Source organism: Drosophila montana, unplaced genomic scaffold (assembly GCF_035044405.1).
Source record: "Drosophila montana isolate Dmon_TW-CO22-7 unplaced genomic scaffold, ASM3504440v1 contig_3639_1, whole genome shotgun sequence".
NCBI lineage: Eukaryota > Metazoa > Arthropoda > Insecta > Diptera > Drosophilidae > Drosophila > Drosophila montana.
This window is the reverse complement of record NW_026998523.1, coordinates 236,607-257,401: the sequence shown is the minus strand read 5'-3', so window position 1 is coordinate 257,401 and position 20,795 is coordinate 236,607. Positions and strand designations below refer to the sequence as shown.

At 37.7% G+C, this 20,795-nt stretch overlaps 1 protein-coding gene and 1 long non-coding RNA gene across 2 annotated transcripts in view; one reads left to right on the top strand and one right to left on the bottom strand.

Annotated features, from left to right (window-relative positions):
• for (cGMP-dependent protein kinase for) overlaps window positions 1–20,795 on the bottom strand; it is a 47,187-nt gene that overhangs the window by 13,136 nt on the left and 13,256 nt on the right. Inside the window, exons 3-4 of the mRNA XM_064692759.1 lie at window positions 11,864–13,430; window positions 3,189–3,355 (exon numbers count right to left, since the gene is read on the bottom strand). Coding sequence (XP_064548829.1) covers window positions 3,189–3,355; window positions 11,864–13,368 — 1,672 coding nt within the window. The 5' untranslated portion in view covers window positions 13,369–13,430. The remainder of the gene's footprint in view (window positions 1–3,188; window positions 3,356–11,863; window positions 13,431–20,795) is intronic.
• Window positions 17,669–18,208, top strand: LOC135435602 (uncharacterized). The gene is made up of 3 exons (XR_010437398.1): window positions 17,669–17,850; window positions 17,910–18,114; window positions 18,178–18,208. It is a non-coding gene; the product is annotated as an uncharacterized LOC135435602 (long non-coding RNA).

Genomic DNA, 20,795 nt, shown 5'->3' with positions numbered 1-20,795 from the left:
TTTATGTATTTATGTAATTGTCTTGTTGAAAATAGCGCAAAAACATAAAAATAAAACGTGTTAAAGGCATTGTTATTGTCGGTATGTGTCTGTTATGTCTAGGTATACGTAAGTTAGTTTGTATGTGAGCATGTGCTTGAGTATTAGTATTATTTCTTCTACTTTTAATGCCCCTCTTTATGTGGGCTGCGCTTGTTGTTGTAATATTCCACGCGCGACGAAGCGTGCACACAATATGCAAAAAAAAAAAGCTGCAAAAGTAAACGATACACGAAGAGCACGAATCACGCACGAAAACGAAACACGAGTTTTTTTGTTGTTGTAGTGTGCAGGCCGAGCGCGCATGCGCCTCGCACGTTTACTTGCTACGCTGGCTGCTGAACAAATGATTTCGGTTGTGATTCAAACAGCTTGCGCGCGCGAGCTAGAGAGGGAGAGTCCGACTGAGAGTGTAATTGGGATGTGGGAGAGATCGGCAGCAGCACAGCTGAGCGACGCGATCAGTCTGTGTGCGGGTGAGAGACACATTTTGCAAAAAACGTGTGCGCGCTTTTGAGAGCGACTAACGTTTGAGCACATACACACACACACATATTCTAAAACGCACGCACATGCACATGCAGGTAAAGCGTAAACGCAAACAAGTGCGTTGGTTAGGTTAGGCAAGGTCTATTCCCTGATCTGCTACACATACATAACTGGAACGCTACATATACATATATATTCCTTGATAAGTTGTTTAATGTGACACACCTATGACATATAAGTTATTTTTGTTTACTTGACGAATACAATTTATTATCTTTATAAAAAAAAAAAACTAAAAAAGTACATTTGCACATACACATGTTTGCTGGCAAACAACACGACGTGCCATATTTTGTTGTGTGACCAGTAAATAAAAAGGCGTGTAAATTAAGATAGTTGCCTGGTACATGGTTTGAATCCCTGAAATTAATATTGTTACTTTAAAGTCAAAGCTTAGCTCATTTCAAAATAAAACAATTTTAAATCAATTCCTACTATTTGCCGTGATGCTTAAATAGACATAGACACAGAGGCTTTTGTTTTAATCACATTCAATTTATGCCACTTAATGAATTCCTTATCACAATGTTTTTATGTACGTAAATGTACTTGCCTTATCGCAATATTATAAACCTCACTTGTCACAGCCATGGGTAGTGGGTTATCATAACCATTCATTCATTCACTTAAAGCGCATGCGATTCACTCACATGGCCGGCACTCACGAGTTTTGCACATCTGCTGCTACGATCATGTAAGATGAGAATTTTACTCACACACACACACTCACTCTCTTACTCTCTCTTTGTGAGAGTGTATTGTATATAACAGCTGCCATGGCATCTGTTGTTTTTTTGGCTCCCGAGAAACGGGTAGCGGGCCAGGAGCAGTCGTAGTTGGTGCAGCCGGCTTTCAAGTGCGGAGGTTGCACAGATTAAGGAAGCAACTGTCGGCGGCGTTGCATGATCATCAGCATTATTATCATCATAATGAATTATCATTTGGTTTCAGTTTTTACGAGGAAGCGCACAACGTTAACTTTTTTCTTCTTCATTTTGGCGCTTCATAGTCGAGTTTTTAATTTGAACATAATGCAATTAACTTTTTGCTGACGCAACTAAAATGTTAAATTAAGTCGGCCACTAAATTAACACGAATAGCAACAACAAAAGCCAATCCTAAACTCAAAATCTAAGCAAATTCAGACAATGGCGTGCAAATATTTAAAACAACAATTAGACACAAACACACCCCAAATAAAAAAAAAAGAAGAAAAACAAGCAATAAAGTTGTAAGAACGCTCCAGGCAAAATTGCTAGACTAGCAGATACTCTGTAGTTGGGTTTTGGGTAATCTGACAGGAAATCAAATACGTTCATGAATAATTTGATTTTCTTTATGAGATCAAGGAACAATCTTTACAGATTTTGTTTTTGTATGTCGGAAGAGTAAAACGGAAGGGTATACAACTCATACATATCATCTAATCTAATAATCTAAGCCTCACAGATTGATCTAACTTTTTTTTGACATAGAAAATATATACATACATAAATATTTACATAAAAATATGTTTATCTATATTTTCGATATCTACAACTTAATCACACCCAATTCGAATAGGCACAGGGTATTTGAAATGGAAAGGAAAATCGTAAAACTATATTTAGGAGCAGCTGCCCAACCGCTGACATTTCGCTGGTATGGCAAACTTGTGAACTTCTCGACGGGCTGTGTGGGTGCGACCACGACGCATGCGCATTTCTGGGAGGGCACAGACAACCACAACAACCACAACAGCCACAACAACAACATCAACAGCGCCAACAGAATCGATGCCACAGCTGCGCGTGTGCAGAGTGTGCTGCCAAAGTAGGCGCTACTTATCTGCCACAACGAGTGGCACGATCGGGAGACGGAACTACGACAGCCGTGGGCGTCCAACACAGCCAGCTGCACAGTTCGGGGTAGCAGTGCAGTTAGCGGGGAATGAAAATAAATAATGCAGACACAGTTGATGCAAATCGCAATTGTACAATTTTCTATTGCATACTTGTGGGCGGTGCCAGAAAGAGAAGCAAGATCAGCTGGGATACAATTTTGCATACTTAAGTGCGCCAAGGAGGAACATATATTAAATTTATAAAAGAAACCCCTTTTCAAAGCACACAACATTAAAAAAAAAAATTACATTTCAATAACATACCCATCTGAAGAATAATTGATGGATGCTTCAATAACATTGCAAATTTACAACAACATTTTTTCTTCACTTTCTTTATGAGTTTCACCAAAATTAAAACCATGGCGAAAATAAAACAAACTTTCAATTTGGAAAAGGTGTTATATATGTTGATTAAAATAAAATGTGTAGAAATCAAAAGGAATGTTTAGGTTTGAAAGGTATTTGAAATTTATTTAGACTAATTTCATTTTGACTTTAGAAATTGTATTATGTTCAGACAGCAAATCAATCTAGATCGATTCGGAAATTTGTCGAAAAGTGAGTCAATAAACTTTTAAAAATTTAAGATCTGATAAATCCCCATCAAATATTATATATTCATGTAGGTTACATACACGTAACTATACCATCTTCCCTCATTCTTTCCTCAGAATGCATTTAAATTGAAAAAAATATTATATAAAAGATGACTCACCTTCCATAACGTATACAATGCTGCCGACATCTCCCTCCTTGATGATTAGATTTTTGGCTGGATATTTAACCGGATACATGCAATCGACAATTTCGCGTATTTGCGCCAAGTCCAAGTTCTTCATGAAATCATTATCCAAAATGGCCGCTTTGATAAGTTCACGGGATCTGCAAATTGATAAATGCATAGATTTAGTTTTCGATAAATATGTATTCAATAAATTACGTTACGGCCATGTCAAATATGGTAGCAAACTGTCAATGGACACGTCCTAAAATGATCGGTCGTGGTCTTAACAAGTATTCTGCACATTCGACGCTGACAAAGTCAAAAGGCCAATTAATTCCACAACTGACACATATAAATCGTTTTTTATCTGGTTCGCCAGTTTGGCTTACAACCAATACAACAAGTGGCTGTCATTGTGCGTAAAGGAAAAAATATAGAAAAAAAACAAACAAAAAACATTGACTTGATATGAAATTAAAACAAATTTGAAAATAAGGCAGTAAGGAGAGGTAGGTCTTGGAGAGGGGGGCACAACTGCAGCCATATGCCATGTTGCCAATGCCTGTAAATGTCAAATGACTTTATCTGTCAGCGAATTTGACAACGAACCAACCAGCCAGCTAGCCAGGCAACTATATCGACTTGGGCCGATTAATTAAAGCCCAACTTTTAATATCGGGCGTAACGCGGCTGTCGTCATTTCGGGGTGGCTCCAAACTGTGTGCACCCAATTTGTAAGCTCTGGCAACGTGGCGCAGGCGCATAGCAACCAATATGAAGCCACGATAGTGGCTGATGAGTTCAGCTGTGTGGGGTGTGGGGTGGTGTGGGGGTTGCCAGCCAGCCAGCCAGGCCGGGCCAGGCTAGGCCAGGCCAACAGACAAGCTGCACTGCCTGTTTGGCAGGTAATCGCATATTTTTAGCACACACAAGACAACACTTACAATTAAAATATAAAAATTTAATAAACATACAAGCTACTCGATACGCGACAGTCACGCAGTTAACGGCGACGTTAAACTCCAATTCATACACTGCAAGAAATCATGGACTACATTTCAAAAGAGACTTATGCAGATATATAAGAAAAACTTTGGAAAAACAAAATAAACATTTAATGGATAATTTTATATTATTAGAAATAGTTTTTGCAGTGAATATAAACAGTTACTGATCAGATAATATAACAATAATACCGAATATAAGAATATAATTAGGAGAAGAGAACTTCTCTTAGAGAAGAAAAGAAAGACACAATGTTGTTAGAAACCCATCTTGTTTGTCATTCGATCGCCTCTAAACTATTTTCAAAGAAGTCTGAAAAAATCATTTACTTTCACGGTTTTAGAAAACCACATCAAAATATTTTAAAAAAATTGAGGAACACAAGTTTCACCGGTTTCGTAGATTCCCGCCTAGAACGGAAATTGGAAAATGGAAAGAAATTAAAGTAAAATGGATGAGCGTTGACTTTAAAAAGTTTATGAATTCATATTTCGCTGTATTTAAGTAAATCACAAAAGCTACAATCGGAAGGTGAACCTTTTTCGGAATTACTGACAAAACAAGTTTCCGCCTAGATGAGCCAGGTTCAATTTGTAATATAATATAGCAAATTATCTTAAATTAAATGGGAAGAGCAAAATTATCATCAAAATACTCAGACATACTTCGCAGTTATAGAACCTAATCTAAGATTTCTTACAGTGTATTTGTCGTAGGTGCCAGTTGGTGTTGCTTTTGCTGGTGTCGGTCGCCTAGGAAGCGACCAATTTAATTTCGCATGCTGCAAGCGCCGTTTTTTTTTTGGGTTTTTTTTTGCGAAAGAAAAATGCGTATTAGATTTCAACGCCCCGACCAAAATGTTTATTTGGGCACCCGAAACGGGTTCGAGTTTTAGAGTTCGATGTGGTGCGAGGCTGTGGCAACGATGCTATTGGTGCAACACCCGCGGCGCTATTCCAACGCCACAAGATGCAAAATACCCTAAGATTGAGGCGCTCGAAAAGTAACTTAACTTTTGGGATTAACATTTGGAAAATGGTCAGGAAAAAGCAGGATATCTATTAAAATGCTGCTTAGCTCTAGTAGATAATTAGGGCAGAGAATACAATAAAAAAAATTGTGTGCTTTTTAGAAAAATAATTTAAAAATATATTTTATTTTAAAAATAAAAGATATGATTCTTTAAGTTTTTATGTTATCTCCACATTTTTGTTACGACTTGAAGTCAATTGAAATGCAATTAAATAAATCCCATCTCTTATCGAATCTTTGTTTTTCAATCGTAAAATATCTCAGCGACATTATTTTTAACTTAACTATTCTTTAGTATAAGTTGTTTTTCAATAATCAATAACTTGTCCCATTTCCATTCGATAATCGAAAGCCTACTTTATGAGCCAATCTCTTTGGTTTTAAGATCTGGAGTCATCAAATTTGACATGTTTTATACAGATAAAGTATCTTTCATTTTCATATGCATGCATATAGTGGATCATTTATAAATTGAATAGTTAACTGTTTAAATTTCAAAAACTATAACATAGTAAATAAAGTATCGTATTATGGATAACTAAAATTAAAAGATAATACCACATACTAAATATATGTAAAACAGATTTCTCGCTCAATTTACAGGGCATGCGTATATTCGATCATTTAGTCTAGTTTGCTGCATTTGTTATGCGTAAATTACCATTCGCACAAGCAGCACAGCAGGCTAGAAATGCATGTGGTGTGCAATTTGTGTAAGCCACGAAGGAGGCATTCGCTCGTTGGCTGCAAATGGTGTGGCAGGGTGCCACTTTCTGGTCATGCCACCGCGGGCGAGCCAAACAATTAATAGCTTCAATTAGACCTTTGGGGCGTGCTGGCAGCCAGTCAGCCAGCCAGCCAACGTTCCAGTTGTCTATCGGAAGCTATAACCATTTATATGACTATATTTGTGCGTAAATTTGATTTTATGCGTGCCCAGGCATGCCAAGGCTGAAGTAAAGCCCCTCCCCCGCGCCCCACCGCTGCACAACAAATAGACGCCAACGAGTCGGCGCTGCACCTTTTTCTCTCAGAGCCAGCCTCCCAAGGCGCAGATCTCCGAGTTTGAGAGTTTCAATTGCGGGTGCGTTCAATTATTTGAAGTTGACTTTTGCTTTCAGTCCAAATTGGCTGTGCAAATAGTTATTAGCGACAGCAGCAAAAGCAATTGGACAACCCGCATAGACCACAACTCGAACCAAAGACCTGATGATATATGCGTATGTAATTTGAGATAATAAAGATAACTCGAGGTGTTTTGTAAGTTGCAAATTGTGTGTGGGCGTTAATTTATGACTAACTGTCAAATCGCATTTAACACCTGCGAGGCAGTGTTGGGTAATATGCGAGAGAAACATGAGGAAAAAAGTATGTAACTAAAATATAACAAAATGGTTTTAGGAAGCATTCATATAATACATTTATAATTATATAATAAACGCATGTAGTTAAAGAATGATTAAAATATTTTATTTATTTTATTTTAGACTGCTTTAAGCAATTTATTCTACAACACTGAGTTGCTCTCTAGTCGCATGACTGTGGCCTTTCCTTAATCTTGCTTTATTCCCACGTATTCACAGACCATGTCCTAAATTTGAAAGCAAGATGGCTGCCATTTATAGATTGTATATGAAATTCAAATTTTTGACGAATTAGGGCGACGAATAGCCGAAATACCCGAGATATTCAAGTTCTAAGATTATGTAAAAGCTTTACATGGCCATAACTCGAGAAAGAAAAGTCCGATTGCGGAAAGAGTCTATCTGAGTCAGTTTTAAATTCCAAGACCAACACCTCTGCAAGTTTTTTATGCCTATAATATTTGCGACTAATTTAAAAACTAATAAAATAGGCCCTTACATTTTATACAAATTCCGTAGCATACCCAAAAGGGAGCCTGAAATCCATATTATTTCTTTCATATGCTTCAAATTATTATGAATGGCTTCTTTCAAAAAAAAAAAAATGTTAGAAGCCCGGCGTTTTAAGCAAAGGACACACGAATGGCGCAGAAAGCAACAGAAAAAGAAAGGACTACTAAATAAATAAATATGAAGAAGCAGCCGGAATAAGCCATATGCGACAATGTTAAAGATTTTAAGAGCTAAATTCATTCCGTAATAGACTACAAAAACTCATCACAGCCATAATTTGATTTATGCCAACTATTAAAATGTTTAGCCTTCACATTCAGCAGCAATGTGAAATAGAAAGCAAGGAAATGGGTTTTTCGACCAACTTATAGGTACAAAAAAATATAATAGATCCATACAATACACAACTATTAAAAAAATCGGAAAATCTTGCTTTAATCTTGCAAGATTATTACGATGGGAAAGACAAGTTCATCTTTATTATTGCTATAAATATTGAGTTATATCTGCTATAAAAATTCGACTATATGATTAAATGTCTTAGTTCAAGATTTGGAATTTGTATTTTGGTAATTTCGCTGTCCTCATTGAATAAATGGATATGATACCATCTCAAAAAGAAGATGTTCTGATTTTTGAGCAAACTTTGGTCGAAATTGAAAGAAGAGGAATAAGTTTAAACCAAACCTTAAGTGAATTAATAACAATAAATATCTATTTCTAGTATTTCTAGTACTAAAAAATAAGTAACTTTTGTAAATCAATTAATATTAATATTATTAGTGAATAAAATTTACAAAATTTATGCAATCAAAAATATATATTTAAATAAAGATACAACTCTTTAACGCGCATTGCGTTAAAGTTTATCAAGACTTTAGTTGTAATAACTAAGTGATCTCTGTGAACTTTGTTTAATTGCAGCTAGATTATGCAGTTATAACAGGTAAATTGTGCCCTACATTTGCATAAGCTTTGCTCTTGGCCATCTCTCAACTGGCTTTCATAATGCGCTGTAGCAAGTTCTCAAGCGACCCCCTGCGACAGACACGGCTGGAGTCGACACAAATTCGCGCAATTTGCTGGCATTATTTATTAGATGGCCCCACCGAGAGCACTTGGAGATGTGGGACTCACGAGTGGAGCTGCGGCAAGTAGAGGCAATGTTCGGTCAGCCGACTCCGACTCGGAGTCGACTGGAGTCGAGTGCAACGTGGAGCGCCGGCGGCCTGCGACGCATTTGATTTATGCCACGCGAGTGTCAAAAAATGTCCTGTTGCACATACGCGTTGCCAACGGCTGCGGCATAGATTTTAGTCATAGATAGAGTGTACGCCGAATTGGTTAGCTGCCGCTGCCGCTGCTCCTCCCCCTGTCGCATTGAATTTTCGGCCATTAAAAGGCTGAATTGTTGACAACGCATTTCCAGTCGGATTTCAATTTGCCGCGATTTTCAATGATTGTGTCAGCAGTTCGCGATTGGCCACAAAATCGCATAAATTGCGTCCAGCTAACAAATTTGCAGCATTATTTAATGCCAAATGTAGATTTGTCACAGATAGACAAATATGTATATATGCGCATGCAAATGAATTGAAATAGTCGCCAAATTGCATTCGGCCTGCGGGTACATGAATTGTAGTTTCTTAACAAGGTCAAGACGATCAATCGAGGACTAAACTCAAAGATTATCCCAATAAAGAAAAATTAACAAATCAATTGAACAAATTTTGAGTCTTTTGTTCTTAGCATTTACCATTTGCTTGGCTAGAAGCTAAATAATCTTCGAATCAGGAGAATAAGACATCACAAGCATCCGAATTATCTTTGGAGAATACTTAAGATAATCGTGCTTAAAAGTCCTGCTTAGAATCTGTATAAGTAAGCATCCAGGGAATTTTACTTATTTTTGGTATACCTCAATCATCCGGAAACTAAATATGGCAATACATAAAAAAAGCAGTTAAGGAATTATATGTTGGTATGGCAAATGGAATAGTTTTGTGACGCTTTTGGCCTTAAATAGCGAGAATAATGGCGATATGAAGCTAAATAAAATAGTGAAATATTGAAAAATAACGATAAGTAAAGAAGAGAAAGTGAGGATACATTTGGCACCCCGAAGATTTAGTACCAAAGATTAAATACAAATAAGATTCAACAAAAAAAAAATAAAGCAGAAGAACCTTCACTGTTCCCGTTTAGTTCTTGATATCTTTAAATTTATTAATAATTAATTAATTATATAACATATAACAAACAACTTTTTATTTAATTTTAATTTATGAAGATCAAGAAAGAGCACGCCGAAGATTTAATACCCTTACAGACGGAACCTCTTTATAATCCTCATATTGCTTTGCTCGTGTCTAAGAAGCACAGGGTCTGAGCATGGTTAAGATATCTTGAAAAACAAAAGGTTTTTCATACAAGAACCTCATTTTCAACTGAATTCTCCTATGGCAGCCTTATGATATAGTGGTCCGATCCAGCCGGGTCCGACATATGTACTGCGTGCTCAGAAAGAGGGACGTAAAGTTCCAAGACGATAGCTTTAAAACTGAGTCGTGGCTATATCGACTCGAATGTTGACACTGATCAAGAATATATATACTTTATAGGGTCGGAAATGTCTTTGTCTATGCGTTACGCATTTCGAGACAATATTATAATACCTTCTGCAAGCTTATAGCAAGTGAAACTAGCGAAGAAACTGAAACAGTTTTACGAATTCCGTTGGGATTATGCCAGTTTGTTCAACTGGTACACATAAAACATATCTAAATTTAGCTCAAAATTTCCAGATCTAAACGCTGTCTAATTCCGTAACTACATATAATAGCTCTTTAATAGCTGCCAGACAAACCATCATTGACAGCCAATTGGGCGCGCGTGTCGTCTCCAAACAATCTGCCCCGACTGCCGCCGGCAACGTTGCAGGAAACATCTGAACGCCGAAAAACACAAAAAAAACATATCACGAAAAAAACACAAAAACTAAAAAATAAATATTTATGTTTTTTTTTTTTTTGTTCTCACTGCAAACAAAGACGAAGAACGCAAACAAATTGGCGGCAAAACAATAAAAATGTTAAAAACAGTTCAGAACAGATGCAGTAAAAGTTCCAAAAAGCCAACGTCCAGACAACTGCCAAGTGTGAAAATTAAAAAAGTCCAAAAGATTTGTTCGGAAAAATGCCCCCACGCTTTTTCACAATATTTTCAATTGCCTTGACGTGGGCTTTGCGACTAGCTAATGAACTTTAGTACAAGATACAAGATACATAAATTTAAAGTAGCTACGAGATACAAGATATGAAATCTGTCAACAGCTGAAGGGTATACAATGTTCGTTGTGATACAAAATTATTTGCTTTACCTTTCTTTAAAATATTATATGCGAAATTAATGAAATTTTCAACAAATTTTGGGGAGCACTTTTTTTTGCTCTTCCGATAAAATGTTATAAAAAGAATTTGTTTAAAAAAAAATTTATCAAAATGTTGCCACATGACGCAATTAAATTGTATACTAGCTGCCCATTTGGCACTGGCTTTATAGTAAATTATATATATATATATATAGTATATATATACATCTAGTATATATAGTATATGACACTGTCCAAGGCCATTTTGATGATTTGTGGGCAGACTGGGGGACTGTGAACCCGCCGAACTGTCAGCACAATTTTTAATAAACGCATTTTGGGACAGTCGAAAGGCGCTGTTTCTATCGATTAAGATCGCCGACGATGAGGCTAATGATGATCATTATCGGCATCGGTCTATATGTGTATATGAGCTATATATATATATACTTTAATTATATATAAATATATATTTATAATCTATAGCTAACTCTGCCGTCTGGCTGGTACAGCTGGCAGCCCTGATCTTTCACACGCTGTAATCAGTATTGTTTGAAATTTCAATATCAACCGAATATTCTGTACGATTCTTGATGGAAACCTACCTAAAAGTTTTCCCTTACACGGCCGGAAATGTGGATTTTCGAGACACGTCACAGACAAGAAATTAACGATAAGGTGTTTGAAATCAATTTTCCAGGAATGAATAATCTAAGTAATATTTCAAGGTTTGCTTGGCTCTTAGCATATAAATAAACATGAAAGAAAAATACTTTTGTAAACATCTCGGATTTTATACGCAAGTTTTATTTCCGATTAATTGTTCCTATGTGAGCTACAAATTGTTATACTTGATAGGGTTTTGCAGACATGTTACGAGAAGAGGGAAGCTCGCTGAGTCAAGTCTTGAGAAATAAAAGAGAACGTAGTATTCGACCGATTTCTCTTGTGGCAGCTATATGATATAGTTTTCCCATTTTGATAGGATTCATATATATTCATATATAAGGGGCTAATAATGAAAGTAAATGCTGATTTTGTCAATATGATATAATGGACCGATTTGTTAGTTCCCGATATATTCTGCTTGCAATAAAACTACGGGCTCAAGCGAAACTTCTTAATAATAAATGTAAAACCGAGAAAGCATGTAGTTTACATAGAAACAGGTTGACGGAAAGACAAACTCATCAGGAACATATACATTTATATTTATATAGTCCAGGACATCTCCTTCTAGGCTAATTTATCATACCCTCCACTAGAATATGAAACTAGAGTATGAATCATACCAAACTCAATCTTGGAGATCTTTCTAATCTTTACCCGACTAAGATTCAGGGAATTTCAAACAAAAAGAATCTCAAAAAATTGCCACTCACCGCTCATCCTTTTCGTATTTGGGAAAGCTGATGTGATCGAGCAGCACCGAGGATTCACTCTGCGGCTCCGCCGAGATGCCCTGGGCACGTTGGCGCTGAAACGTTTGACCCGACTTGCGAGTGGCGCCCGTGGCAGTGGTGGGGCCAGCGCTGGAGCCGGAGCCGTTGCCAGCGCCGGGCGAGGCGGCACCGGTGCCCGCACAGCCTGCGGCGCTGCTACGACTGAAGGGGAAGACGCTCTGGAACTTGTCCAGATGTGAGCGCAGTTCGGCAATTTCGTTATCCTTGAATTGGAGGGCGCGCTGCATCTCCTGGATCTTCATCTCCTTGGCCTGTATGATCTGGAGGAAGCGCTCCTCCTGTGGCGTTGCCGCCACATACGTATTGTTGCTCATCATGAGCGTGGCATCGACCATGCCCACCGGCGAGGGCGTGGCTGAGCCGCTGCCCGATATGCGCAATCCCTGCATTTGTTGTGACAGCGCCAACGAGTTGGGCGGCTGCTGATGCTGATGCTGCTGGTGCTGCTGCTGCTGCTGGTGTTGCTGGGCGGTGGGTGAATGGCAGGCGCCGGGTATGGCAACGGGTTGACTGGTGGGCGTGGGCTGATACAGCACCGGGACGGGACTGCCGGAGGCGGTGTAAACGCCCTGCGTCTGTGCCTGCAACTGCTGCAATTGCTGGTAGCGATGCTGCAGCTGCAGCTCCTGCTGATACAGCAGGCTGCTCGGATCTGTGTGCAGCTGTTGCGGCGTACCCGACGGCGGTGTGCCGTAGATCAGCGTATGGGCGAGCACGTCCGAATGGCACGACGGACCGGAGCCGGGTATCAAGCGTAGACCCGCCGCTGTATGCTCCAGACCGAGGTAACCAATGCTGTTCGCAGCGGGTAGCGTGACGATGCCGCTGCCGTTGTTGGCAAAGTTGTTGTTGTTGTTGGAGAAATTGTTGTTGCCGTTGTTGTTGTTGTTGTTGACGATGTTCACCAGACCCAGGTCGGGCTGAAACTGATAGTTGGCGTTCGGCTCCTGCTGCATGCTGACCGCTTTTCGCAAATTCGTATTCGAATTCGCTTTCGGAAACGGAATCGCAATCGCAAACGCTTTCGTGCGCCTCTGATCTTCGGCGCTGCTGTGGCGCCGATAGCGACGCTCTACGCTGGTGCTGGTGGTGGTGCTAGTGGCTGGTGGCGGGGGTGCTTGAGGGGCCGTTGGCAGCGGCGGCGGCGGCGGCGGCGGTGGCTGCTCTCGGGTGCCGCTCTCTGGGCTGATGTCCGGTGGCTTGGCCTCGGTGTCGTCTCTGCTGATTAACGCTGGCTGCAGCTTTTGGTATTCGGCATAGACAGTGACGGTTGGTGCGGTGGTTGTGATTGGTGGTGCATTTGTGTTGCTGCTGCTGCTGCACGGATCATTTGTGCAGCTGTGCTGTTGTTGTTGCTGGTGGCTGTTGCTGTTGTTGGCTGGCCGCTTGGTTGCGAAGCACAGCCGATCAAAGCAAAAACGCATCCAGGCGGCTTTCTGGAAGAACCGCCGCCACGTGGAATTTGCTCAGCTCGTTAAACGAACACCTGAAACACACAGAGAGTGGGAGAGAAAAGTTGTGTATTAGTTGTAGCGGGCAAAATCTGAATCTTATCGTCAGCTAATCAGCAGACATTGAAACTGATTTACAACAGTTGAGATTATGCGCACAAAAATATTGGCAATAATTTTTTTGATTGACTTGTTCACTGTCAACCTCAGCCCCGCCCAAATTCAAGACAAACGCCTCCGCTTTAGACATGCTAAATGTCGGTCCACACAAATTAGCAGCCGTTAACAGTTAGCCCTAAAAAATTATTATCTTCATAAAAATATCGCTTTTAGGCGCAAATAAATAAACTTAAAGTACGTGTGCTTGCCTTAAAGATATCGTTTATTTATTTTAAATGGCAGAACATTTTACGAATTTATTTAAAAAGTTTGGCATAATTATAAAAAAATTTGTTTTGCATAAAAATAATTTGTAAGCCCATAAATAAAAAAATGTTAAAATAAGTACAATAAATATTGTTGAGCTATTTTATATTCTAATCCCATGGGTTTTTTAAAGGAACACTATTTATAGATTTTTCATAAGGGAAAACGAGTACGCGCAAAATGTCTGATTAAGAAAAGTTGATGCATGTTCCAGGTCTTTGGAGATTTCCACCCACAATTGTGTAAAATATATGTGGCCTATTGAAGCATGGATCTATTCCAGGATAGGGACGGATACATGGACAGAAAGTGTATACAATATTGCTTGATGGAACTTTGAGAAAACACTTGGTCGGGGGAATATTAGTTAGTTTCCGATAATAATCAGTTCAGGCAAGTTTTTGGCCTTCTCCCATCGAGAAGCTGTAATGTTTATTTTCTTATTATATAGGGACTGGTTTCAGGATTTAAAAAAAAATATAGAGCCCAATATTAACCATATATGAGACTGAGCGTAATCGTAAAAAGCCAAACAATGAGAACATTTAAATGACTTTTAATTTAATTAAAAGCTTAAGTTAGCTTTTTAATATGTATTTATTTTTTAATGTATTTTATTTGTTTTGCCAGCAATTTTGGCTATAACATGACAGGTATGGTATATATATAAAAACCACGCTTCTTTATATAATACGAAACAATTTAAACTAAATGCCTAAGCATATCTAAAATTTATTAGGATAAGACTTCTTGCTTTCAATGCAATATGCTCAGTCTCTAGCTAAAGCTTCAATATTGGTAAATTAAATTGAATACAATATATTTGTCACAGCCCTTTCAAATATACCCCACTGCGTCTTTCTAGTCTAGGGTATATAGATATATAAACATAACATGACTGGGCGGCTTTTCGAATGTCTCTATCGCCCGGGGAGCCGCTCGACTATCGCCGCTAAACGACAGACACGCCTTAAGTCTTTTGCGATATCAGTGCGAGTTTTGTTTTATTTTGGTATCTTGATACTCGTTATGCGTACGTTATTCTTGTTATTAAACATTTCAGGTAAAAAATAAAAAGTGTCCAAATGCCAAGAACGCAATGGAGAAACTGGCACAGACAACTCTTGACATATTTCTGTGTCTGTGTCTGCTGTTGTTTTTGGCTGCGCTTAGACAATAATTCAATTCACCGCAATTCAAACGAAATGAAAATCTAAAAATATGCCAAATCTAAACACGGCAAAGGTGAGCTATAAACGATTAGCAATCAGGTTTTAGCGAGAAGCATCCCCGAGTGGGCTGCCGACGGTAACAGGGGGCCAGAAGATCAGCAGAAGTTCGGGTCCAGTTAAATCAGGTTGCCACCAAGAGTGGCAAGTAATGAGAAAAAGAGGCAACAGCTGGCATGCAAAAATTGCTATGATCCAAAAGTATCAAATTGAAGAACAGGCTGAAGAACTCGATGATCACTTGGAGATCCAACCAAGCGCTTGCCGGAGTATTATAGAGCTACACTGAGAAAATTTCCACTTGATGGTAAATTTCTAGAATCGATATAGTTATTAACAGAGTTCCCTTTCAGAACTAAATATATTTGATGATCTTGAGGATGAATTGAATTGAATTGAATATATTATGATCTTTCACCTACAGAAAATCTCAATACATTTTGTGCTCAGTGTATTTAACTTGTGTTGTAGTCTTTTGCGTAGGTGTAAAAACATTAAAAGTTGCCACTCGACAAGTTGAAGATCGGCTTGAAACCTGAAGAGCAGTTGGCAAAAAAAACATAGCAGATGTGCTGATCGCATAAATTAATTTTGGACTTCGACTTGTCAACCACTTGACGAGATCGAACTAAAGATGTTTGCTTACAGGGCTATGAGAACTGCGTGTAAATAAACTTCAGTGATCAAAAACGTGTTTTTTTTTTTGCATTTGAAAAAAGCGGACTTTTTTTTTTAATATTAAACTGATAAATACGTAAACAAAAAGTGAATAAAAAAAAACCTTGAGTTTTTTTTTATAGATGAATAATCTGCAAACACTGACGAGACGATTTTCTATTGCTAAAACTACAGCTGATCAATTGCAAAAACGTTGTGTTTAAAAAACAAATATTTTAACTCAGTCAGTTAATTTATAAAAATTTCCAAGCAGTTAACTGGCTGTAATCTATTTAAAGAAAATTAATCAGATTTAATTGTTGTTTACAAGTAACTGAGACATATATATTAATGATCAGTGATAATTCTAAGAAACTGCTCTCATTAAAACTATGAATAGGTTATGGATTTTCTTTTGTTTTCCATAATCGAACTTTTGTCAAATTATGTTAAAAACAATGTTATATTAGGTTGCGACCGTTTCAAATTTGCTTGCAACTGATTTAAAAGCAAACAAGTAAGATGGGAGTGCCCGACTTGGAGATACCCTGAAGATTCTACCATCTGGATGGACGGACAGACGGACAGGCAGACGAACATGGCTAGATCGACTCGACTATTGATTAAGAATATATATACGTTGTGCGATCGGAGATGCTCCCTTCTGCCTGACACACACATTGATACAAACACATTATACCCCTTTTTACCCTTTTCAATGGACTTCGAATATAAATTATTATTAAAAAATATAAGCTATAAGTAAAGCGCGTAAAACCCAACGATCATATGGCATATAATATTCAAATAGAAATATCTATAGTTCATTTTGAAGGATCAGCAATCTTATTTTAGGGTTCTTAGGAAGAGCTGCTCGCATATTTCATAATTATGTTATCTTGATCAGTAAGCCATCAGCGATCGCTCTTAACTAATTGACATATTTACCCATCTATTCGCTTTGTGTTATCAGTTTTATGCAAAACATTGATCGATCATTGAAGCCGAGCAGCTATGCAAAACGATCGTATTAAATGCTAATTAGCATTTTAATGATCGCACAGCGGATTTATAGTCGATTTGTATGCCAAGCTGTTGTTCTGACAAACAATGCGAATACAAAATAAAAACAATGGCAAACTAATGACATTGGGGACGCCCCCAGTGAGAAGTAGGGGCAATTACAGCGCGTAATTGGGCGCGAAATGAAATAAAAGCAAAAACTACAAAACAATACGAAATTTTTGCTAGATGCGAAGCCGAAAAAAAGTGTTGCAAAACAGATAAAAACAATCGAGAAACGACGACGAAAACAATTGACACAGAAAGCGTAGATATTGTCGTATTATTTATAGAACAATTGACAGGCCACTCAAAATATTGGAAACCAACCGTCTCCGTTCCCGTTCCGCTCCCCAAACCCTTCCATTCGACATGTGCCATGGCTTTTCAATAAATGTGTATGCCCAATGTGAGGCAGAGGCTTTTGGGCCACTTAAGCGCAATTACGCGTGCAATTTGTTTTCATCTCGAGCACATAAATAATAAACACACGAACCGGCTGTGGCGTATACGTAATATTTTAAATGATTTTATATTTTTATTGTCATTTAAATGATGCTCCACCCCCTCCTATCCACCGCCCCTCACAGCCTCTTCATTCAGTGCGCCAGTGGAAACAGGTTCTTAACTTTAATTTGTATTATGAATATATTTACAAATATTGGCTGCCCCCCCGCGACCCGCAGCCTGTTGTTGCACCCAGCATTGTTCAGGCAATAAAATGTGTGGAAGGCGCCTTGGAATGTCAACGCTACCCAATCGAGGGTATTAACATCAATCGATCGTGAGTTCAATCATGCCACTGATAAGCCCGCAACGTCGCCCCGAAAACCATCGGCAGGCATTTAAATATAGAAACAATGTTGATCTGCGGCTCGAAACATATGTCGACACCATATCGGGTAGTTTTTGCGAGCAATGTCAACAAATTGTACACGATTGAAAATCTCAAATCTTTCATAAGTTTACAAAGTCAGGCGAAGGCGGGACTCTCACACATTGGGCGAGTGATCGCTGCAGTTCTTCAACTGATCTTGCCTTTTGCATGTAACTAGCTAATTAAATCTAATCTAAATAAAAAGTAAGTGATCCCATTTGCTAATGAGTAAGCACTTTCGACTTAAACGATTGCTGCCATAGATGATTCATGCCAGATGATCAGCCTATTGTTGAATGTCTAAACACTGAGGAAATAAACATTCGCGAACAAGGAACTATTTAGTAAGCATTTACGACTACGTGAAAAGATCGCCAAAGATTACACGGCGCTGTTTACAATGGTTCTCTAACTCACACGAAATGTTTTCATTGAAAGTTAATTGAAGGATAAAACATTGATACAAAGGTAAATTAGCTAATATTAATTTATACAAAGCGTGTAAAATAAGTTGTAAATAACTTTAAATAGTTGGAAGGGATCGACACACAGTTTGGAAATTTGGAAATAAACCAAAGGTAAAGTATTTATGATGAAATGCGGTTTGATCAAATGCATACTACATTTTTAGATTTATAGATTTAATCTGCTAAGTTCAAATAAAAGTTGATTACTCAAAAGACCAGAAGACAAAACGGGACAACATTTAAATAAGGCTAATAAAAAATGTTTAACTGGGGAGCCCCAATTTCTGCTTGAGAAAAATTTGGAATAGTTAACGACAATGAATATTTAACAAGCACAAAGTATTATTAATCTGTTTAAAAATAGATTAATGAATAGAATATTGTTTTAAGAACAAAAAATCGTAAAGAAAATGCAGCAAGCTTTTCGGGGTTCCCTTCTTCTGTTCCTTAAACTAAAACGGAATAGCCTAATTCTTACGGGAAATATAAGAAACAATAAAATTTATTATATTCGAAGGAAAAAATAAGTTGAAACTAATAAAAAAGACTGCATATTATTAAAGTAAAAAGTTTTCGAAAGGCAGACTATAGAGAAGTGTACCCCTAATAATTAGAAACAGAATAAGATATATGGAACAGTTTTAACATAATAACACAAAAAGTATAAGTAAAAATAAAATCAAAATGGCTGCCGTGACTAAAAATTCTGATGTATAACAATCAAACTAGAGCTAGCTAATTGGACAGGCCCGTTTATTTACCAAATATTAATGCTAATTCTAAGCTGTCGTATATGTATTTCCTGGCCCGATCATTATCATGTGACATTCCTCTAATTGTTAACAGCATTCTTCACTTGCGACTGTTAAGGCAATGTAATGATCAAATTTACATTAACATAAAACTAAAATGTATGCTCCTCCCCCCCTCTTGTCTGATGTACAATTGACATATTTTAGCTTCCTGATTGCAATCATCGGAATCATCGTCATCATCATTTGCTAATCAAAAGAGACAGCAAACAAAATGCCACAAGACAACTGCAAAGCATGCAACATGCATGATTTGATCGCCCGCCCAACTGTCCGGTCTGTCAGTCAACAAGTTAGCGACAAGATAAATGCACACACACTTACACGACACACATAAGCACACACACACATGCGCGAAGCATGCCAAAAATGCAGCGCATTCGAATCATTTAAACATAATTAAGCGGTTAGTCGGCCGTATAATTTGGAGTGGACAGCGTGGGGGGAGTGTGTGGAGAGCGTCTAGAGTGTGGGGAGTGTGGTGAGTCTGGAGTGTGGGGAGGTAAGTAGCTGCACCCTGCAACCCGACAACTCGCGTACACCCTCTTGCTTATCAAGATCAAATTGAGACATCAATTGAAAGTTATGTCGAGACTATAACGGGAGACAGTTGCTCAGAATGTTTATGTGTGCATGTATGTGTGTGTGTGTGTGTGTGTGTGTTATAATTATAGGTTCCAATAATTGTCAAGTGTCGGACTTGCTGTCATTCTGTCTGCGCTTCCTCAGCCCAAGGCAAATGCTATACACACACACACACACGCACAAGCACACACTCACACATATAAAGAAAGAAACAATTGACAACGAGTATGAGCCGGAATTTTGTGACTCTTTTCTTTACAGCACATTCGCATATACGTAAATTGATCGAGGCAACGGCAGCCGTTTCTATATCAGAAACTCGTGCAATTATTTAAGTTATTTTTAAACATTTTGTTCGCATACCCTTTACGCAGGGCCATATACCTTATGTTAAGCCCTTCTTGAGAATTCAATTTTATGCATGCAGCAAGGGAATATGTATATAGCTTAACCGAACGATGCACTATTTTATAAAGTTACCATCGCAACATACATAAAATATCAGTCCAAAATACAAGAGTTCATATTTATAAAACTAAAAATAAAATACCAAAAAAAAACTACTTTATCTGCGAAAAACTAAAAATAATATATCGGTCAAAATATAAGACTAAGATATTTGTGAAAACAAACAAAAATAGGATAATTCTAACGTTTATCTAATATATCTATCTATTATCCTATATCTATGATCTATTATCTATTTTTAACTGTCTATTATCTGTTATCTATCTGTCGCCTTATTTTTTTATATATCCAAATCATTTAGTATATTTTATTCATTTCAGGTACAAACTTCAAAATGAATGAACGGTTAAAACTGGAGCGTCAGTAGATTTGCTTCCAGATATGTCAACTTAATCCAATAAAAACCCAAATTTTACAAATTCAATTTCATATAAATGTGTTCTACAGATATATATTTATAGTTTTTTAAAATTGGAATCAAGAAATTTATAAAATTATCATGTTTCTGTTACTATTTATTGGAAAACGTTAAAAATACTATTTTATTATTAAGAAGTCTGTTAAAATCCATAAACTATCGATCAAATGAGGCTCAATCAATAAAGTGAAGTTTTCTTCAATAACTTTCTGCTTTTGCCCGTAATTATCCAAATTAAATATGATTATATCATATCATTAAATGGACAATTTACTATCTGATTTTAGCAAGAATCCGGATGATCACAATGCAAGGGTAATAGATGTGCGGCTTAAATATTTTGTTGTTGTATTTGTTTGACAAGCAATTCATAAAATTAAATATGTTAGTCGCTGGCAA